General features: G+C 40.5%; 1 protein-coding gene across 16 annotated transcripts in view; it reads right to left on the minus strand.

Moving 5' to 3' along the window:
* ARHGAP15 (Rho GTPase activating protein 15) overlaps positions 1–21,097 on the minus strand; it is a 345,294-nt gene that overhangs the window by 19,146 nt on the left and 305,051 nt on the right. For all 16 annotated transcript variants that reach the window (XM_064451021.1, XM_064451016.1, XM_064451019.1 and 13 more), the window contains one exon: positions 4,693–4,798. In XM_064451021.1, the coding sequence (XP_064307091.1) occupies positions 4,693–4,798 (106 nt within the window). The remainder of the gene's footprint in view (positions 1–4,692; positions 4,799–21,097) is intronic.

The following is a 21,097-nucleotide window of genomic DNA, read 5'->3' on the forward strand; positions in this document are numbered from 1 at the left end:
AGCCAGAGAGGCCACAATAACAGCTCCACGTGATAAACCAAGAGGCAACTGCAGAGCTCCCCAGACAACTTGCCTGAAGTGCCTGCCAAGGAGGCAGATGCTGCTGCTGGAAGAATATCTTCCACAGTTGGGCATCTGGGTTCAGTGCTTTCCGCGTAAGGGAGAGGGATGGTAGCGTCAGGCTGGCCCCCGTCTTCCCACTTAATTATTTCGACATCCATTTTATACTTTTGTAAATAACACGTATTAGCCTGCCTTTGTGTGGGAAAATAATAAGCAAGGAGAGGGGTTTTGTCTGTAATATATCCCTTCACATGGGGTATCTGCATGGATGGGTAAAGACAGACTCGAGCTTGGCTGCCCTGTGCTCCAGCCTGGTCAGATGTGAGACAGCTCGGGTCTGGGAGTCGCAGAGCTGCCTTGCAGTGGCACGGAGCTCAACCTAATAAGCAGAGCAGGCTGAGATTCATTAATTTAACATTAATAAGCACAGCTTATTAGCTCAGGCACAGTGCTGTATAATGCAGGCACACAGCTTCTGGAGCAGAGCTGCGTCCGCTCTCGCCAGCTCGGAGCGTGGTGCAGAAGACCCAGCCAGGGTGCTCCTCTCCCCTACTGCATTTTGCATTAGGGAGGAAAGAGTATTTTGCAGTTGTTGCAGAAGCTTCTGTGCAAAAAAAAAGAGAAAAGCCTCCAGGTTTTTAGATTTTTCTGCTGGCTTAGGCTGAGTCTTTCAGCCATTTAAACCTCCTCTGCCTCGGTTTCCCAATGGGTGTGTAATAGCTACCTCAAAGATGCTGCTGTGAAACAAGGTTTCACAGTACCGATCATAAAATACTGTGGGATCCCTAAAGAGTCACATGCTCCTTCTGCCTCCCTTGATTTATAGTTCTGTGAGTAAATTATTGGGTACAAATAAGGGTTTATCAGATAGGGGTTGGTTGCTCAGTTCATGTTTGTGCAGAGAGCCAATACAAGGTTTCTGCATCATTTGATGTCCTGTCTCTGACTGCAAAATAGGATTAGAAAGGTTTATCAGTTTTATCTGGTACCTGCGATTAGCTCACTCTGGGAGGAAAATTAACTTGTAAATAAGCAACAGGAAAGAGTGGAGTCCTGGGGACCTGGGGCGCTGTTCTCACAAACGTATGGAACAGCAGTACGTGGGCTATATATAGCAAGCAAATATTCTCTAAACACGGTCAAGTAGAACAGGCTCCTTTCTGTACCCCTTTATTTGGGAAAATCCTTACTCAGGTTGGATTCTGTTGTTTCTTTCACAGGTAAAGTACAATATTTGTTTGATTTGCTCATCTTCAGGAAGAAGTATGAAAAACCTAATAGTAGTTGTGTTCAATTATTTTCAGTATGACTCCTAATAAAACAATTTCTTATGGTATTAGACTGACAAAAGCTAAGGGATGTGTCTGTTCAGCCCCATATTTTGTCTCTTCTGCTTATGAGTAGTAGAATAATTTTCGTGCGAAGACAAACAGGGGACATAGGTGTGGGGGTTTTCATCAAATGCAAAAAACTTAAAAGAACAGGTACTGCAACCCCAAGCTTTGCTTTTAACCCCCCTCCTGTGGGCTTCATACACTGCACTGTGACTTCTTGCAACTTCAGAGGGCTCGGCTGAAGAAAGGTGTATGGCACTGGTGTTAATCCCTGCTGCCAGGCCTTTCTTGCAGACTCTCTCATCAGTTGCTTTGTCTGGGTTTCTAAAGACGGACCCTTCTGAAGTGCATTTCACATTGTTATTTGGGCTTGATCTGGACCCACTCCTGCAGACCGGATCACTGAAGAATGAAACCATAGTGCAGCCTTGCTCCCATCAGTGATTTAGGATAAACTTAGCCTTCTGGGCAAAGGTTGGATTCTCATGCTGAGCTCCCGTGTGTCAGTGAGTCATACACTGTCATGTGCTGTACAGAAGTCACAGGCTTACACAGTCCCATGGCCCAGGTCTTCATAGCCCTGTTCTCATATTTGTCTGATAGAAAGGGAAGAAAGGGGTAGGAGAAAGAGGAGAATGCCACAAAAAACAGCATAATTGCGTTCCTTTGGCTTCTCCCCATCAGAAACCTCTTGAAGCTCAGTTCAGTGTTGGGCAAGAACAGCCTTCTCCACCGGCAAATACAGAAACTGCAGTAACGTGCCTCAAACCAAACCAGTTTGCTTATTTTTTTAGCTAATCAAAAACTTTTGCGTTTCCTGTGATTTACAATGGGCAAACCCTGTGGTTGAAGAGGGTGGCACAAGGTGCAAGTCAGTGGTGAAGTTGGCTCATCATGCACATTGGAACCCCTCTTCTGAAAAGCCTCCTTAAAAGTGATATAATTCTAAGGTTTCTAACCTCTGAAAACTAGTCTTGTTTCCTAGGTTAATTTAAACAAACACACATATCATTATGTACAACGTATGTATGTTTCTTTATTCTCATTTACAGAGCCATGAGACCATGCTGACCGGCCGCTGTCTTTGGCATTGACAAGTTCAAGAGAACAAACCAGGTTTTATCTGGTTTTTGGTGTTTTCAGTATCTATTCTACTGCTGCTTCCATATCAGTGGAGCAAAGCTTATGGAACGGTCCTGTCCTTCCTTGGGGATGTGTTTGTGTGACAGAGAAGGCTGACCTTCAGAGACAATCAGATGATTGGTCCTGTAATGCTCAGATCCCCAAATGGTTCAAATATCACATTCCCCTGCTTCCCATCACTCTGTGCCAGAGTATCGCATCAGTTTACCTCTAGCTCCACCCTGCCTTCTGCAGTGACACTTGGGTAAGACCACATGCTTATTTGGATAGTACATCCACCTTCACACTATATCTATAGAGCTGTAGCAAAGCCTGGTATTCTGTACATATGCATTACAAAATATTGGTATTTTATTGTCTGGTTTTTCAGTCTGGGATTTTTTTTCCTTCTCTTTTCTCCAAAAACACCAGCATTGGTCCAGTTTTGTCAGTTATTCTACACATACACAGCAGGAAACAACTGCTGTCCTGAACAGATTATGCTCTAAAAAGCCAAGGCAGACAAAGGAAGCATTATCATCATTTTGTAAACAAGGAACCGAGGCACAGAGAGATTAAGTGATTTACCCAAGGTCACCCAGAACATCCGGTCAAAGCCAAGAACTGAACCCATGTCTCCCGAGTCTCAATCAAGTGATTTAACTACGAGATCAAAGACATTGTGTATACCTGATATCTCTCCCCTAAGACATGGCAACAAAACTTTCTTCAGGTTAGGATCAATGCCACATACAGTGCCGTAAATTTTGTATATGGCATATCTGTGCTGACAGCGTGTACCCACTTCTTGCACTCGGGTTCTTCCTGGGAAATAATTTCCCTTACTATTCTTCCATTGACAGTAATAAATTATCAACCTTCTCTAGATAACCTGCTGAAGGAGAGAATGTGCGCACACACTACATCAGATGAATACATAGAAAACCGTTTTTCTGTGAGGCCAAACTCAGTGATTTGATAGATTGTTGAAAATCCTTCCATGCTTAATGAAATGGGGACATTCCCATGACTATATGGACTTCGTTTTGCAGTTTCAGCTGGAAGCTGCAAAACAAGATAAAGGATCTACATCTCTTCTATGTATATGCTGGGAGAATACAGCAGATATGATCACTATAAAGACATTGTTGGAGTCTCCATTATTCACTCACTGGGGTCATGATATCATTCCTGGGATGATCCTCTGTGCACAGGGCTTCCATGAGGTCCTAGATCCCACTTAGTCCCATCAATTTTAAGGGTAGTTTGACTGAAGAGTGACTGTGCAAAATGGCACCAGTTGGCCCTACCTGCAGGACAACCATGAAGGAAGGAACAGGACCCTGCCCTTCATGTGCCCCTAACTTGAGGCCTGCCACTTCTGCCCAGTCATTCTGCAAGTCAAACAGCTGCAGGTTGGTTTCCAAGTGAGCACGTGGTCTATGTACATTTTTACTGTTAACGCCACAAAACTTTAGAAGAAAAGCCGAGGTGAACGTGAGAGACTGGGTTGACTTTGTGGGCTGACGCCTCTTGCAAACGGAGCTCAATGAGTGCAGAAACCACAGGGGAATCATAAGGTAGAGCCTCACAGTGTCATTTTTCTGCCTCTGTGGTATCTCAGCAACATTAGGAGAGCAAAAGTGCACTTCTGAATCTCTCTCCTCAGCATTTCTTAAGTGTTCTTTGTTGTCACAAGCTTCCTTGTGAGGTACAAGAGCTCATAATGTATTTTCTTGGGTGAGGTTATTTCTATCATTACTTGCCTCAGTAAAGGAGTTTGAACAGCAAGGATCTCGGTAGTGAAAATATGGTGATCAAAAGGTCTATTGTTGGAGAAAGTCATACCAAACTGGACAAATGCAATACTGGAACATGTGGTATTTGCCCACTACAATATACCTGTAGCACAGTAATCCTCATGTGACTGACTGCATCGACGGAAACAGAACCTTTCTGTTTTCTAGTAGAGGGAAAATTCATGCTTTTGCTTAGAGACACTGATTTCTTGAGCAGGAATAGGATATACGTAGATACCATAAATCATGCTTAGTTTTGCCAAAGACAGTAATTATCTTTGGTATTTTGGATGACATTTCCAATAGGATTTGGGCACCACACACCAATTCCTTTTAAAATTATTGATCCACAGTAGTACCACAGTTCTACTTACTTCTTTAGATGTTCAAAGAGGATTTTCATTGTGTCATAGTTTGGTCGAGGGAGCTTTTTCACCAGGCTTCTTATGGCTTTGATGCGAGTGGCATTGTCCTGGATTTCTAAGCGGAGAAAAAATAAAAAAATAAAAAAAAAAGAAGAGAAAATAAGCACTTGAATGCCACATTAGGGCACTACTTTGTCCAGTACTGTATCTGGTCCCTTAATAAGAAAAGCCATCATTAATATATGGTTAAAAACCTAATGTATCATACCTTCTGTCACCTTAATAGAGAGCAAGAGTAATTTACCAGAACTAAAAATTCTTTCTTAAGGAAGTATCTTCTAGTTTACAGAATTATATTCTTATGCTTTTCATTTATTTTATTAGACTATTAGATCATCACCCTAAGCTAAAGTACCTTGAAGCAGTAAGGCACCCACATCTTAAGTGGAATTCTACTTTGGAATTACACTTGCCCTATGGCGTGGCTTCTGTGATGGATGTACTTCCCAGGCAGTCCTTGTGGTCCTTTCTTTCTCATCATAATTTAACCCACTATATGTATGAATCTCTATCCTTAACATTATAACCCACCATGTTTGAAAATATAAAATGATTTGCTGTTCTCTTTAGTCGTGCTTTCTGGTGATCAATTATTTGGAGAAACTATTCCCGTGCAGCTATTTTCTAATACCTGTAGCATCTCACAGCTGTGATTTCTGTAGGAAAAAAATTGTATTTCAAACTTACAATTAGTAATGAAGAATGGAGTATTAAGGGCTTCAGTCTCTCTTTTGAAGTGCTATTCTTTTTCTTAAGATATACCTTCCTGTTGTTGATGCATGATTCATAGTTTTGTGGGAAAAGTTTGACTGATTTTTTCATCGGTTTGTGTAAGATGTTGCAACTAAAGCAAAGCCATGTACAACTGTTCTTTCGTTTAGGAGCAGATTAGATAAGGTGCCAGTAGGTCTGACGTAGGGAAAACATCTTGCATGTTACATGCCCTAGATAACCTGAGAATACTTTTCTGATCTTATCATCTATGATTTAACTATCACCTATCATTCTTCATATATGTCCCGTTTTAATATTCATATTACCCTAGCACCCAGAGATCTCGGTCAGGACTGAATCCCAGTTGCAGTAGGTGCTGCATAAGCATACATGGTGATTAGTGCCTTGATTCGAAGATTTCCCCAAAAAAAAGTTCCAAGCAAAAATTTCCTGCTATCAAACTGAATTTAAAAAATTAAATTCCTGGGCTAATATTCCTTCCTAGCATGTCTTCCTAATTCCTGTTGAGATTAATACTTCATACAGACAGATATAGAAGTACATATCTATAGTGTTTATAAATTGAATGTTTATATAGATCTGAAAGACAAGAGCTCAAAGTAGTCAATGTATAGGTATTATTTTCCAGTAAAAAACCAGCAGACTTTCATACGGATTTATTCTGTAGGAAGTCATGCAATGGATAATAGTGAGAATGAAGTTACATGCAAATGAAGAATACACTTTCTGTGTATTTTACTCTTGCTCTGGTTTGACCTATACAGAACCTGAACTTCTGAACAGCACAAACTCCCCCAGTCTTGCACCGCAGTCACCCCTTGATATTTTCTGCCACAAGCCATTAGCTTTTCGTCCCATGGACAACCTGTCTGGTGGAAATCCGGCTGAAGCTACATATGAAAGTGATATGAAATTTGCAGAAGTGAATTTATTGTAGGAAGGGGGTACAAATTCTGTGGGCTTTTTATTTGTGCTGCTTGGTGTGCGTACATGTTATGATCTTACTAGGTAAGTTATATTTAGATTGGGGCTGCCCTGGCTGTACCGCAACTTCTCAAATAAAGCTTCTCAATTAGTTTATTTTTTAATTCTGGTTTCCGCCGAGAATTCAATGGACTTGAGTGGAACTGAAACAGTGAGGTAGGGAAAGACTCAGTGGAAGGAAAGGCTCCCTGTTTGTCCACCGCCGAATGTTTGCAAGGAAATGCCATAGGGTAAAACTTTACCGTGCTCTCTTGAAGGAAGTGTCTCTGCTCTATGTTGATTAACACAGATACCAGCTTGATAACCACCTTCCCTACAGAAACAGCTACATTACAGAGGCTGTGCTTCCTTATAGGGTGTCTTTGTAAAAGAGATAACCTAAAAAGAGCAGTAATAATTTACAAATAAATTATTTATTGAGAGGACGGCAAGAGTGGGAAGGTTTGTTTTAGGGCTTACCGTACCAAAGTCATCAGTACTGAAGTACGGGAAAAGAGATCTTTAGGTAGGCGCTAAAGAACAAAAACTGTAGAAATTTTGCATAAAACTAGTTTCTGAATCAATCTATTTGTTAATTGTTAGTCTATTGTAAAAGAAGGAAAAAACAGGCAACATGTGGTAACTTTAGTCAGCATTTCTGAACGGGGAATGATAAACACCTCTGCCTGGCTCTGGCATTTATCAGTACTGAGATATTATTACCACATAGAGTCACAGCATGGTTACTGTTATCATCAAAAAAAAAGAGCCAGCTAATCTTAATGGTTTGTAAAGCCGTTACCTGCACTGGTCTGACATTTATCATGATCATTTTACCACATGAGTCCTACATTGCAAAGGTATTTTATCTGGAAGGGACATCACTATGAATTATTATTTGCAGCTAGGTAGAAAATTGTATGTTGTAGATACCTTTTCTCATTATAAATCACAGTCACATTTCACCATTACCCACACAAAGCTGCTGAGCCCAGGCTTTTTGCCATAACACTTAGTCTCGCTCCCTTTTATAGTTCCGTGAAAATATTGGGTACTCTTTCATTAAAATGGTTGATACTGGTGGTTTTTTTAAATGCTATATACACGCTTGATTTTTCTGTAGTACAGAAGAATTTGTTTTTCCACTTGAGAAGCTGAAGAGGATAAACTGTTCATTTTTTTTATTAAAGCTTACTCTCGCTTCAGTTTTTGTGGCTGGGCTTGTCTTTACACTTGACCTTGTTGATGGAATATTTAACAGATCAGATGCAAGATCTTATGTTTCATTTGCAATACCTATGTATTTGCTTACTTTCTGTAAAGCCTTGAGTTCCACTTTCCTAGAAATTTCCCCCTTTCAAATTCCTAAGCAGGAAGATTTTTTAATTTTTTATTATTTTTTTTTTGGGGGGGGAGGTTCTCTTTACCATGCTCAAATGGAGGCAGGAAATCTTTAAACACGGGTTTGTATAAATAGCTGTGGAGAAGGTATCATTTCGCAGCCCAGCAGTACAGGGCGCAAAGGAAGGAAAACACTCTGAACAGCTGTTAAAGTCTCCAGCTAAGTCTAGAAAATGAAGCAGACCAATTTTGATAAAATTAAATAATATCGGTTTTCATTATACTCTTTTTATTGTGAAAATCTGAGGTAAAGATTCCCATTTGGAAAGGTAGACTCTCTTTCCCCTATGAAGATTTCTGAAGGAAAAGAGTCATCATAATCACATATATCAGATAAAGAATGAGGGACCAGTTAATGCTTTTTGCATTTTTTGGGCAAAATACAGAAGATGTAGGTGATAATTTCAGCAGATCAAGATACTCCGAAGTGATTCGCAGATGGTTTGCCATGTAATATTTTCATAGAACTTATATTTAAAATTAGGGTTACTGTCTTTAAAAATAGGGCTGTCTCCCTTTAAACAGAGCAAAACTGTGGAGGTGCTATTTTGTTTATATTTAAATGAAGAATGCATTGAAAAAAACCACTTAATATTATATAAGCTCTTTTGTAAATGAGCTTTGGATAAACATTTGGGGCGCAGAAGAAAACATGATGTGCCTGTAACATAACAGTGGCTGGGTAAAAATGAATGAAGAAAGTAACCTTTAGCACTCGTGTCCATAAAGAATACTTAAGCAAATCCCACCGAATCTTTCTTTTAATCATTAATTTTAAATGGACGTAGATGTTTACAACAAGCCACTTTTTGTTTCAGAACAGGAAGTCCAGGGTTTATCTCCAATAACTCACGTTTGCTAGGAAGGGATGTATGTCTCTAACCTGACATGCATTCATTATTTTGTAAGGTACTGGAGTCTGACCCGTGACCCTCCTCAGACCTGCTGCATTATTCATGTCTGACTTACTTTGTATAGTTTTACTCCAGCGCCCATTTCCCCTTACCAGGCATTGCAGTGGCTTGTGCATGTTTAATGTTAAATGGCATTTATGGCTCACATTAATGCCTAATTTTATCACGAGCCATGGTTTCTTTTTATGCTCTCGAGCCTCACAGCTGAACTGCTGAAAAACCCCGGTGATTTATGATTCTGCATAAAATATCAAACTATTGATCTGCCACCTAATCTATGTCTTGTTGTTGTTGTTCTTTAAGCATGGTTTTCTCTTATTTTCTTACACGGCTCTTCTCACCTTGTTTTGCTTTTTTTTTTTTTTTTTTGGATAAGATTTCTGCTGTGGTTAAAACGTCACACACTGTTGCTACAGCAAAATCTGTCTGCCAAGACTTTTTTTTCCAACAATTCGCGACTGATTCAGCTGCTGAGAGAAAGACAGGTCTTGTCTGGGGCTTTTTTGGTTTGTTTATTTTGTTTTTTTTTTCTTTTTTTTAATCAGAACTGAGTGGGTTAGGTGGATTTTTGAGTGCTAATGAAATTGTGAGACTTATGGCGCTGGCTACAGCCAGCCGTAGTGTGGGCAGACGCTCTGTGAGCTTCCCCACTGTGCTGCTGTGCAAGCATCCCCGCTGTTATGTTTGCTATAGTTTTAATGTCTGTGAAAAATTCCTGATGCAACTAAATTATGTTCTGCCCTCTTGTTTGTATAAATAAACACCCGACTTAGCCAATTCATCTTGCTCTTGCCCATTTTAGAAGCTTGCCCTGTCACACAATGCTTAACCCCAGTCCTTGATAGCTTTGGTGTTATCAGGGAATGAAAACTTGCTTAAACGAGAGTGCTCTGTTGGCTTGATTATTTTTTCAGAGATGTCAACTGCCCAAAACTCGGCTTTCATTCGGTAAGTCTTCATATTCTGGAAGTCATGCTGGCTAAAATACACAGATTTTTATGTATAAATATATACATAAATTATTTGTATCACTCCTAACATTGGGATAGTTTAATGTTACCGTATGCCACATAAAAGGTCTAGTTTTAATCGCTTGCAGTACACTGTGGCAATCGTCTCATGAAGATACATTGTAAAATATCTTCTTATTTAAAAAAAAAATAAATCTGTAAGAAGCATTCAAACTAACTAATGTTTGCTATAAGGAAAATAACCAATTTGTGATCTGAATTGATTTTACTTTTTATTCATGCCTCAGAAATAGATGTCGCAAAAGAAAATGAGAATTGCGTGAAACCTCTTTCTATGGGCAATTGATAAATTCATCCTATGTGATATAAAAGTGGGGTTTGCAATGAATATTCATACAACTTTTGTGATCCATTAGCAAGACCCAAGACAATGACTTCACAACTCAGTCCCATTTAACAAAAATATATGTGGAATTAATGGGAAAAAACAGCACTTGCAAAAGTTAAACTTTAATGTATCAAACTCCAGGTGCCGGAGTTTGAGGGAAATAACCAATAATAGTCATTTTTTACATATTTGATGGGACTGATTATGCAATGTGCAACTCTAAATGGCTTATAGCACATTGTAGCATGGTTCCATCCCATTGGCTACAGTAGGGTGCAGGCAGATGGATGACAGTGACAAGGAGAGAAGTGCTTTTGCTTAGCCGTGCGTTAAGATGCCATCCAGAAGCTCTGTGCACTGCAGACACTTCATTAGGATGCCAGGATAATGGTAAACTACCACTCAGAGTGACACCCCATTTCCTGCTTACTGAGCTCTCCAACCTCGGCAGATGTCAACAATCTCACAGTGCTACAGAGCAGACCTAACTTTCCAGGCACTTTGACTCCAATTTTTTTCCCTTAACAGTGCCATACATTACATGCAATATGTAACAGCAAGTACCAAGCAGAAAACAAAATTTGCTGACCTAATTATAACAAAGCAGCATCTGACTTAGGTACTGCATGCCCGGCGTACATACAACCAGTTAGGCGGCGTAAAAGAGGAACGATCTTCCTCAGTCAATTTTGGGGGGTTAATTAGACTTAGGACTTTGATAGCTAATGGATAGCCTGATCCTGACTGAAATGACTGTGCTTCGCCGCTAACTTCTACCAAGCCTCGGAAAAATATGCTGAGCTCTTCCCCAGTATTTCATACACTGTTACAGCCTTGTGCTGGGTTTTCTGCACAGAAAGAGCAGACTCGAGCATCTGGACGTTGTGATATTTTCTCTGCAAATGCACAACTCAAGGCCGTAACGCACCTCCCCAACAGCAGTTAAAGCCAGCAGAGAGGCTGCGCTACGATGCTTGACCTGCACTCCTTTCCAGAGAAACACAAAGAGTTGCTCACGCTTTCAGAAATGGTCTTCAGATAGAGAAGCATTATCCATAAGGTCAGGATTTCTAATTTAATTTAATTTCTTGAACCTATTGGGGTGTGTTTATGGATGTTTTTTTAAATCAGGAATCCTGTTTATTTTATATACAGGGTTATTTCCCCCACTCTTTTTTGGCTAATGAGGTGGCTCAACAGCAGTCCTCTGCCCTACCACAGCGAAAGTCCTTCACTACTTATTTTTGTTGGATAAAGGGGTGGAAGAATGACAAGGCATCACTGCCAGCTCTCAAAATCCCTGCTCCCCTCTCCTTTACAGCCTCCTCTTGCCTGCACTGCCCATGCGGAGGATGGCTTTGACTGGCATCCCTCTGGTCCTCTCCCGTGTTCTCCAAACTGCCATGTCGGCTGAGCACCTGGAGATGGCCAGTGACTTGGGACAGAGAAAACCAGAGGTGGTGTGGAAAGGTGCACGGAGATGAGGTGGCAAAGCATTTCTCAGATTTCACCTTACATGAAAATTAGGAAGATGCTGTGTAGGAACTGTCCCAGGACAATCCCAAAGTCAGGGCCGTGTCCTGCCACGTTTATTCAGCTGTCCTCTGTTTTCCCTGGGGCCAAATTCCCACCAAAGGTCTCAAATGCACTCTGACTTCGCCCACTGTGAACGGTGCCCTTGGCATCGCCGTCGAGAGGTGGGATCGGGCCCCTTGTCCGTACTCCGGAAGAGATCCAGGAAGAGTAAAAATTGGAGATGTGTTGTAGGTGGTTAAGCTGTAAATTTATATGCTTCAAAAGAGACTTTTAAAATATGCTGGAAATAATTTTGTGAATATTCATTCTGGTATTTTTGCTCTGCTCTGTCTAACCTTTAGTGTGTTGACCTCCAGCAAAAGAAGGAAGCAAGGAAGTTCATTTCTCAGATGACCCATATGAATGGGTTAAAAGGATTCAATATTTTTAGTAATCAAAGAAAAGCATACATTTTATTCTTCCTTTTTTTTCCACCCCCTTCTAACATTAAAAAAAAAAAAAGTAAACAGCATCTCCCCAAGGGAGATTTAGATTTGAAGACTGTTCATTATATCATTTGAATAAGACTAGACCTGGCCTTTTGACTTTGAACCACTACCAAATTTCAGGCTGTGAGGAAATTGTTCTACATTTCCTGACAAATTGAGTTAAGCAGACATTAAGTGGGCTTTAAGAAAACAAATGGCCATCTTTATCACAGGTGGACACTGATGGCTTAATGGGGCCTGGGCTGATTGTATCACTTCTAATGGCTTGACGGGAAGCATTAGGGTTTTTGCATAAAGAACTGGCATTTCGAACCCTGCTAACACAGACCTGTCAAGCGTTCTGTATCCCTTTGTGCATGGAAGCAGATGTTTGTATGTATACTATGAACTGGCATTAGAGCAAGCGACAGATGCCTGTATGAATGCCAGGTTTGTGAATTTTTACAGCAGGAGCATGTTCTGAGGAAGTACAGCCCTGCCCTCTATCATAGGTAATTCCCAGTGGAACTTGCTAAATCCCAGCTATGTTTTCATTATTTGGTTTTCCTAGCAACTGGATGAATGTGTCTGTCCTGAAAACGCGAGAGATGAGAACGCTACCAAATTCTTGCAAATTCACAGTATCGAGGCTGTTTTGAAGTTGTTATTTTCTGCAATTTCCTTTTGCACCATGTAATCTAAACCAACCTTTCTCAGAGGGGAAAGTGGTATAGCTGTATAATTAAAACTTGCATTAACACTAGCCGGTGAACCCGTCTCCCCCTTCCTCGTTCTCCCTCCCGCCCCAAGGAAAAAAAGAAACGCTGAATTCGACACACAGCGTTTCGCTGCCTTCTACATTCACAACTCACCCTATAGTTGTCTGTCAACAATACGAACAGGTAGCTTGTAGTCCATTAAACAAACACAGTGCCCCCCTCACTTTTATTTGACATTTTATTTGGCTGTGACAAATGAGCAGCAGTTGGATTATAACATAATTTGTCTTGTCTTTATTACCAGCACAAAGGACACCATTCATTAATTATTCTGCCGTTGCAGCTTAACACTAACTGGAAAGGTCCCTCTTCGGACAGATGGCGGGGACGATGTTATTTATATCAATCAGCCAAAATCCTCAACAAGGATTACTGTTCCTGAGACTACAATGATTTATTTCTTTTTACCTCACCCTCCCTCAACCCCCTTCTGCTTTCAGAGATTTCTCTATAAAAACGAAATTTGATGGGAATCTTAAAGCAAAGCCATATTTAACCTGTTAGCTTGCAAAACAACATGCATGCTACATCAGTTTAACTACACAATATTAGTTGCATATTTTGAATCATTTCAGCTTTTTTTTTTTGCCTTTTTTTTTTTTTTGATCTTTAACTCTACAGAAAAGATTAACTGAGGGTCTTGGAGCAGCAAGTTCAGCAAAAGTTTGCCTTTTCTGTAACACCATACTGCTGTTGTCCCCAGAGACCACCAGGATCAGGAAACAGTGCCAGCTGTCAGGATTTCTGTCTCTGATAAGATGAGATGACCCACCTTATTACACAGAGACCAGCAGTAGACCCTTCTGCAAGATGAACTCGGATGTTTATTAAAACTCCAGGCTACACTGAGGGTCAAATCGTACAGGAGACAGATGCTCATCAATTCCTACTGGATGCAAGTCTTCATTTGGTATCAAGGGGTGGAGGGATTTTACCTAACTTGTTCCGTCTTGTTAACGATCCTGCCCAAGGCGTGATCAAACAGGAATCATTTCTATTGTCCTAATCCAGATGTAAAAATCATCCGAGCGTCGCTTACAAGGTCTCAGAAACGCTGCCCTTCCCTGCAAACGTCCTCCTTTCAGAAGTGATCTGCACGCATTTTTATATCACATCAGGACCGAGACATTTAAAGTTTTATCTAAGTTGCACACACTGTTAATAAAGACTAAAATACAGAAACTTTCATTGTCTGAAGAAATTATTGGTATAACCTTGCTGTCCTGATTAGTTTGCAAATATTAAAAGTCCCATCAAGACAAATATCAGCAACATGCAAATACCCTTGCAGGTTGTGATTAAGATTTTAAATGTATCCTTTTGCTTTTAGTTAATGAAAAACAAAGTCTTGGAGGATCTAAGTTGTAATTTATTAAACATGAAAGGCTCCTTGATGAAATATAGAAATGAGATATATTTTGCATTTCAAAGATTTAAGCTGACAACTTACTTGCATGCAAATAAGAGCAAGATTTGTAAAAATATTTGAAAAGAAATTATTCCTGAATGTACTTATTACAATAATGTGGCATGTAGATAAGAGAAACACACAGCATTAAAAGACATTCATTTCTCCAAAGTCTTAAAATTAGCTTCTTTCTGCCATTGTGTATTAATGTTCTTCTTCAGGAATGCAGCATATTAAAGAACTGAACAGAATTAGTAATAAATTTGTTAATTACAAATTTAAGCAACACAACTGTGTTGTTTTCCCAATATGTTTTTTTTCAAAAGCAGAATTGCTAATGCATTTTAATCATTTATGTATAAACATTTGAAGATAAAATATTCTGAAGTTTATCAATTTCAAGAGCTGTTTATTTGCTGGCAAAATAGGGCATGTTATACAACATATATCTTATCATTTTTGCTCATCAAATCCCCATTTGCTGAATGCAAATTTCTCTGGTCTAAGTGCTCTTGCACCTCAATTTAAATGAATAATAGGATAGACTCTATTAAAATCGGTTTAAGGTTGCCATGGGTGACATATCAGTAGGGTTAAAATGAGAAAAAAGGTCACAGAGGCAGTCCTTACAACCTGTTTTTTTTTTTATTATTATAATGAAGCATATGTAAGTATCTATGTAGGTTTAAACGACAACATATTGATATTGTAGACAATACTTAGTTTGTGGGTCTTTTTCTTGTCTTTTTTTTTTTTTTTTTAGGCAACATAGTCCACACCAAATAAATGTGAAATTATAGTGTCATCAATAACTCTGGGAATGTATTCAGTTGCACTGAAAATTAGAGAGTAAGCCTCAGTGCAATAACGCTGTAGACTGACAGATTGTGGATTTGTAGAAATAACAGAGAACTCAGAAAAAGACTGTACTTTTGCTGCGGCAAATCCTTCATTTCAAGGAGCCAGCAAGGTACTGTAATCATATTAACAAAGCAGCCAGAAACTATACCCAAACACCTCATTTAAGAAGAATTTTGAGTCTTCAGCTAACCTGATTTATGGGATTATGCATGCAGTTATTTGATAAGTATTGAAAATACTACCACTTCACACTGAAGGCTTCCTTGATCTATCTTTTTGTGTGTGTGTCATAGTCTTATCCTGTTTAAAGCTTAAAAAATACCGCTTCTGACCATTCTAAAGACTTAAAGAATAAAGTAAAATCACAACTTTCCGGAATTTTTTTTGGATCCTTTAAAAGTCAAATCTATTTATTTTAGTAGTCCCCGTATTACTCACTTTTTTTTTTATGTTATGCATGATTTTCATTTGGATTTCACAGATTCAGATTTTTGGTACTAGGAAGCGTTATAGTTCCTTTTCTTTTTTTTTTTTTTTTTTTTTTGTAACCTACAATAAGAAGAAAAATCTCCTTATTTGCTAAGGTTACAGTGTTGGTTTAATTTTCATAGGAGCAGTGGAATATTTTGAAGTGAGTAACATTTACCAAGTCATTAGTTTTATGCAAACTAGGAAGGAAGATGAAAGAAAAAAAATTATCAATTATTTATAGATTGTTAAAATGTATCATCGTGCAGTGCTACTGTATAGAAATGACAATTAGCCAAACTTACCTTCTATAATTAATAATGCATATATTATGCTCTTTGGGCAACTAATCACCAGTTCTACAAATTTGTTTGACACTGCTGAAGATACCTAGCGCACGCGCGGGTTAAACCGGGAAAAGCAGAACAATGTCCTCCCATTAAGCCGTGGCCAGCTTGAACAGGCTTTCAGCTCTGCTTGCAGCTAAAACTCACACCACGCTTCCAGTTGACAAAATGGTGGTCTACCAAAGCGCTTGACAACCTGATTGGCACATGCGAAATTAAAATCCAAAGGCTCCTAACGGAAAAGGTCTCCCAAACTGGCGGTTTGACTGATACACTGAAAGCAACCCACTGCATTTATCACCCTCTGCCTCGACTTGAAACTTCGGAAGACGGCAACAGCAGTGCTCCTTATGTCCAAGCTACTGGCCAGGCAGGCGCAGATCAGCAGGCCACGCTGCGCAACCTGTTTCTCCGGCGGTACAGATTTGGAAACGGCAGATATAGCTCGCGAGGGGCAGCCGCTCCATTCGCACCTATCAAAACAACAGGCAGGGCTGCCACGCGTTCAGCTAGAGGAGCGGAGCGGGCGTGAGGCAGCACCGGCACGGGTGCGAAGGGATGCCGTAATCCCGACGGGGATGCGCGTCCCGGTTCTGGCACCGCTCCCCTGGGGACGGGGTGAAGGTGGTCCTGATGGAGGCAGCGCTCGTGGCCAGGTGGCTTCTTCAGCCCGACCTGCTTTGCTCCTCTGTGTTTTAAGGAGGGACCCTTAAGCACCGTTTTTCCCTTGAAACTGTTTTTCCCTTTGAAAAGCTTTTTTTTTTTTTTTTTTTCCCTTTACGTTTTATTTTTTCCCTTTGGAAATTTGATCTCACGGTACGGCTATTAGCATCAGGTCTCTCACTGAAATGTCACGTATTGCATCCCCTTTTTGTGGGCGCCTAAGAGCATCCTTATGGTAGCTGTGGTGGGACTCATCGACACTTAGATGCTGGCAGCTAATCACATCGGAAAGTTACCCTGTTGTATCCACGCTACCCTCCAACCGTGCCAAGACGTGAGGAGCTTCTGGGACGTTTCATGCAGTGTCTCAGGTGCTCTAAGGCATATTAAATGGCACTAGATGCATCATGTTTTAGTAAATATATTTACCTGATGTAGCTGAACATTTGTTTATTTAGTTATTTAGAGGTTGGCTGTATCTGCAGGCTTGTAATCTAGCTCACTAGCTCTTGCTCTCAGAGGTGGGTCGTGCTCTGTTGCTGGTGCTCTCTTCTGCCACCAAAGGGTTGGGAAAGGGGCATGAAGAATTTAGGTGCACACAGGGAATGTTGTCCCAGCACATCTTGACAAAAGTCTCTTGTTATGGAAACGTTTGGATCCATAACTACAGATCTTTTGATCTGTAGGGTACAGCTGCTCCCATGGCTGGTGGCTCGTGTTGGATATGAACCAGTGCCACGCTGAAAAGACCAGGTAAATCATCCTTTTGTGCTTGCTTAGCTTTGTCCCACTGATTTTTACTGCATGATTTTCAAGGGAAGATTCCCTTTGCAAAACTGAATGGTTCCTACCTCGTGTTAAGCCTCGGAAAGAATTCGTTAAAAGCTTTGATCACTGGCTACCTGTTAATACACGGAATACCAAAGAGCCCTCCGCAATCACAGGGGGCAGTACAGAATTATCATTATTTTTTATTTGTGATAAGCATACTATTTGTAATAATTTATGGACATTCTTGAATTTATAAATATCAAGGTTTTGCCAAATTTTTTAACTATCCCTCCATGGCAAATTGTCTTTAAATACTGGCAGTTTTTTCTTTTTAGCATTTACTTGTGGACCAGAAACACTTTCAGTCTATTGCCCCTGGCCTTCTGTGTGAATGTTAGTTAGCAATGCTCATAAAAACTCAATTCATCAATGTGAACATAATTTGCTATGAACAGAAAGCTCACAAAAGGGTGAATTTGTCAGATAGACAGGTGGCCTGAGATCTCTCCCTGATACTGAACGATATGAATAATAGATTCTGGTAAATGTATGCCAAGACTTGAGCTGTAAACACAGCTGCCTCCATTCCCTTCCAGAATAACAGCTTCGAGAACGAAAGCACAGGAACCACAGTTCCACCTGAGGACTAAGCCTGTGCACGTACACACAAACACACACACACACACACACAACGTACTTGCAGGCTCACAAAGAAAACAAGCCCCGAAAAGGACGTAACCGTTTCCAGCTTCTTTTGCAGACCCTTGCTATGAACGGATTTTAACATGTGTGGAGAGCAGAAGGAGAGAATAATAGAAAACGTTTAAAATATATTTAAAAATATCTGCAGTCACAGAAATAAATCTCTCTGAGATCCAAAGGGGGAGAGAAAAAACCAAGCCCAAACCCTCAGCTGGCTTTTGTAGGTAAAGGATACAGACAAAAAAGAAAAAAAAAAAAAGTGTCATAATGTTACACTTGAACATGTATAAAATAAGATTATAGAGCTTTTTTTTTTCCTTTGGTACTACTTCCAAAAATTAGTTAACTGTAATGATCCTAGCTAGACCTGCACAATGGTTGGGTTTGGATTTTTTTTTGTTGTTGTTGCAGGCTATTGGTATTTATTTATACTGTTTTATTCAGTTTTAGCTGGGTATTTTAGGCTTAAATCATTAGTTACTGTCCACAGACTAAGTTAGAAAGATATTATATGTGCAAAAATGACCTTTAGGCTTTTCTAATGAACAGCTTTCTGCTGGATGGTTGCCCAACATAACTTTAGAGCAGGCTGAAGTCTGTTCCAGGCAATCCCAATGACCGACGGTACAAAAGGGTCGCTGTAATGTTTGGGGACCAGTGGGAAGAACCTAATCCCGGGTCAGGCCTCTCTGGCAGCATCATGTAGGTAAGAGGAAAAGGACCATGGGACAGTGACTTTACGTTGCTGAAAAAAAAACCCTAAACATGCCTTAAAATGGACTCAGCTGGGGCCAGCCACGTTCATTTTGAGAGCGCATTAACAGTGTGGTACAAATGCTCTGATGCAGTTGACTTTAAAGGGCAGACGTGTAATGTATTGCAGAAGAGAACGGCTGGCTGAAGTGCTTGTTTTGGGCTATCAAACACTTTTATTTTTGCAGTTCTAGCTGAGGACTCTCAGCTCCGTTCTTTGCATGGTCAGGGCTTAGTATATTTTCCCCCTTATAGGTAGAAAACAAAGGACTTTCCCCGCACTAGCATGCCTTATTTTAGGGATAAGGCAGGCTCCTTATTTGATCCTTCCCTGGCAGCGATATAGCCCAGGAAATGAATAGGGAATTGTATCATCTGAAGTTCATACATGTTTGTTAATATTTGTTATTTAGGGAGGATGCTTCTCTGTAATGAGTTGGCTAAGGTGAGAGACATGTAGCACTGAACGCAGAACCAACACGTCCTAAAGCTCCCAAAATGTGACCGCATATGAGATATTAAAGGCAAAATGGAAGTTCTGAACAAATGAAATCACTGTCAGAATAATAAAAGAGAAATGAGCTATGATCTAATCTGTTTTCTAGCAGTGTCACAGAGGAGCTATAATAAAAGCTATTTGCAAAGTTCAGAATCATTTCCCGTGCAAAGCCATTCACACACTATACGACTCTGGACAAATGGAGGGGGTCTTGGCTTTGCCAAAAAATTATATGTGGATAGTTTACTATTAGTTTTAAGTTTGTGCACCTAAATTTCCCAGTTGGCTGCAATTTAAGCTGCCTCCCTCTTTGAGATGGCACACGAACTTGTGCACCTGGCTTTCTCCCTGGCTTTTTGGTGTATCATCTTCACCCCTTTCCAATTACAAACTGCAAGTGTAAAGGACAAACAGAAAAAGAATAAAGTCACATCGCTGGATGCTTGTCTAACCTGCTTTTGCACCATGTATGCTATAAATGAGAGAAAAGCGAAAGATGTATTGTGTCCTCGTTGGAAATGCTCGTTCTGTTCCTCTCCTTGGAACAATGCATGACGTGCGATCCCAGTTACCGCGTGCCTCTATTTCTGTGGCATCGCCTCTGTAAGCAGTGTGTGAGGAAGAGGCAAACAAAAGGGACACAAGGAAGGATGAAGGGAGTATACAAATGCCTTATTCCTCCCTGATCTTCACCATAAATATATGACAAGTGGTGAAATAATGATGGAGGTGTACTTAGAGTCATGCACAGAGGTAGTGAAGCAGCTGCTCCATATGCTCCTCCCATTAAAGCAAGTAAAAAGCACTTTAGGCTGTTCAAAATAGTGATAGTTTCCCTGTGGTTCTTTTTTTTATTTATTTTTTAACATTTTAAAGGGGATATAGGTTGGGCAGCTGGAAACGGGGCTGAACCAAAGGGGAGAGAACATGGAGCAAAGCTGAGCTGTCCTTGCTCTAGGCTGTGGAAAAAAAGTATGAAAAGGTAGAAGAAAAACCCCATCCTGTGCTGATTTCTGCACAAGTGGAATAACAGCAATTGAGCTCTGCAGAGACCTTTCTCATTTCAATTCAGTGCATTTTACCGTAAGTAGATTAAGGCACGGCAGAGGGAGAAAAAGAAAGAGAAAATACTATTTCTGCAGTATGGCATTCACTGATTTCAAACTTGTGGATATTGTCAGTGGAGATTTAAGAGCAGCATGGATCCCATGCATATCTATAAAGGCTCCCTGTCAATCAACAGCACAGAGATCTACTCACGTGAGAAGAAATGAACTGATTAGCATCAATGGGAAGAGCAGCAACGACAGCGAGCTGTGGGACCTCCCCGGCTCCCTGGAGCCTGACAGTATGGCTGGGAGGTTTCCCTCCAGATGTTTTGGTGTGTGCTATAAGTTATCCCTTGTCCGGGATGGCGTCTATTGGAAACGCAGTTTGATACGGTGATTCATCGTGAAGAGCTGGTGACGAGCTGTAATAAATCACCTCCTGGACTTCATGGGATTGGGCACTGCCCTCTCTGAGAGGGGCTCTTTCAGACCTGCCTGTGCTTAGCAAAGAGCCCTGCAAAAATACACCGTCGTGCAAGTCTCATAATGCAAAGTGGGCAAATCACTTATTTGCACCTGAACATCTTGGTCGTCTTTGCACAAATCCCTCCCTAATCCTCCCAATTACCGTTACATCCATCTCCCTTGTCTCCCTTTCCTCTTTGCTTGTCAGTCTTTC

Source organism: Phalacrocorax carbo, chromosome 5 (assembly GCF_963921805.1).
Source record: "Phalacrocorax carbo chromosome 5, bPhaCar2.1, whole genome shotgun sequence".
Classification (NCBI taxonomy): Eukaryota; Metazoa; Chordata; class Aves; order Suliformes; family Phalacrocoracidae; genus Phalacrocorax; species Phalacrocorax carbo.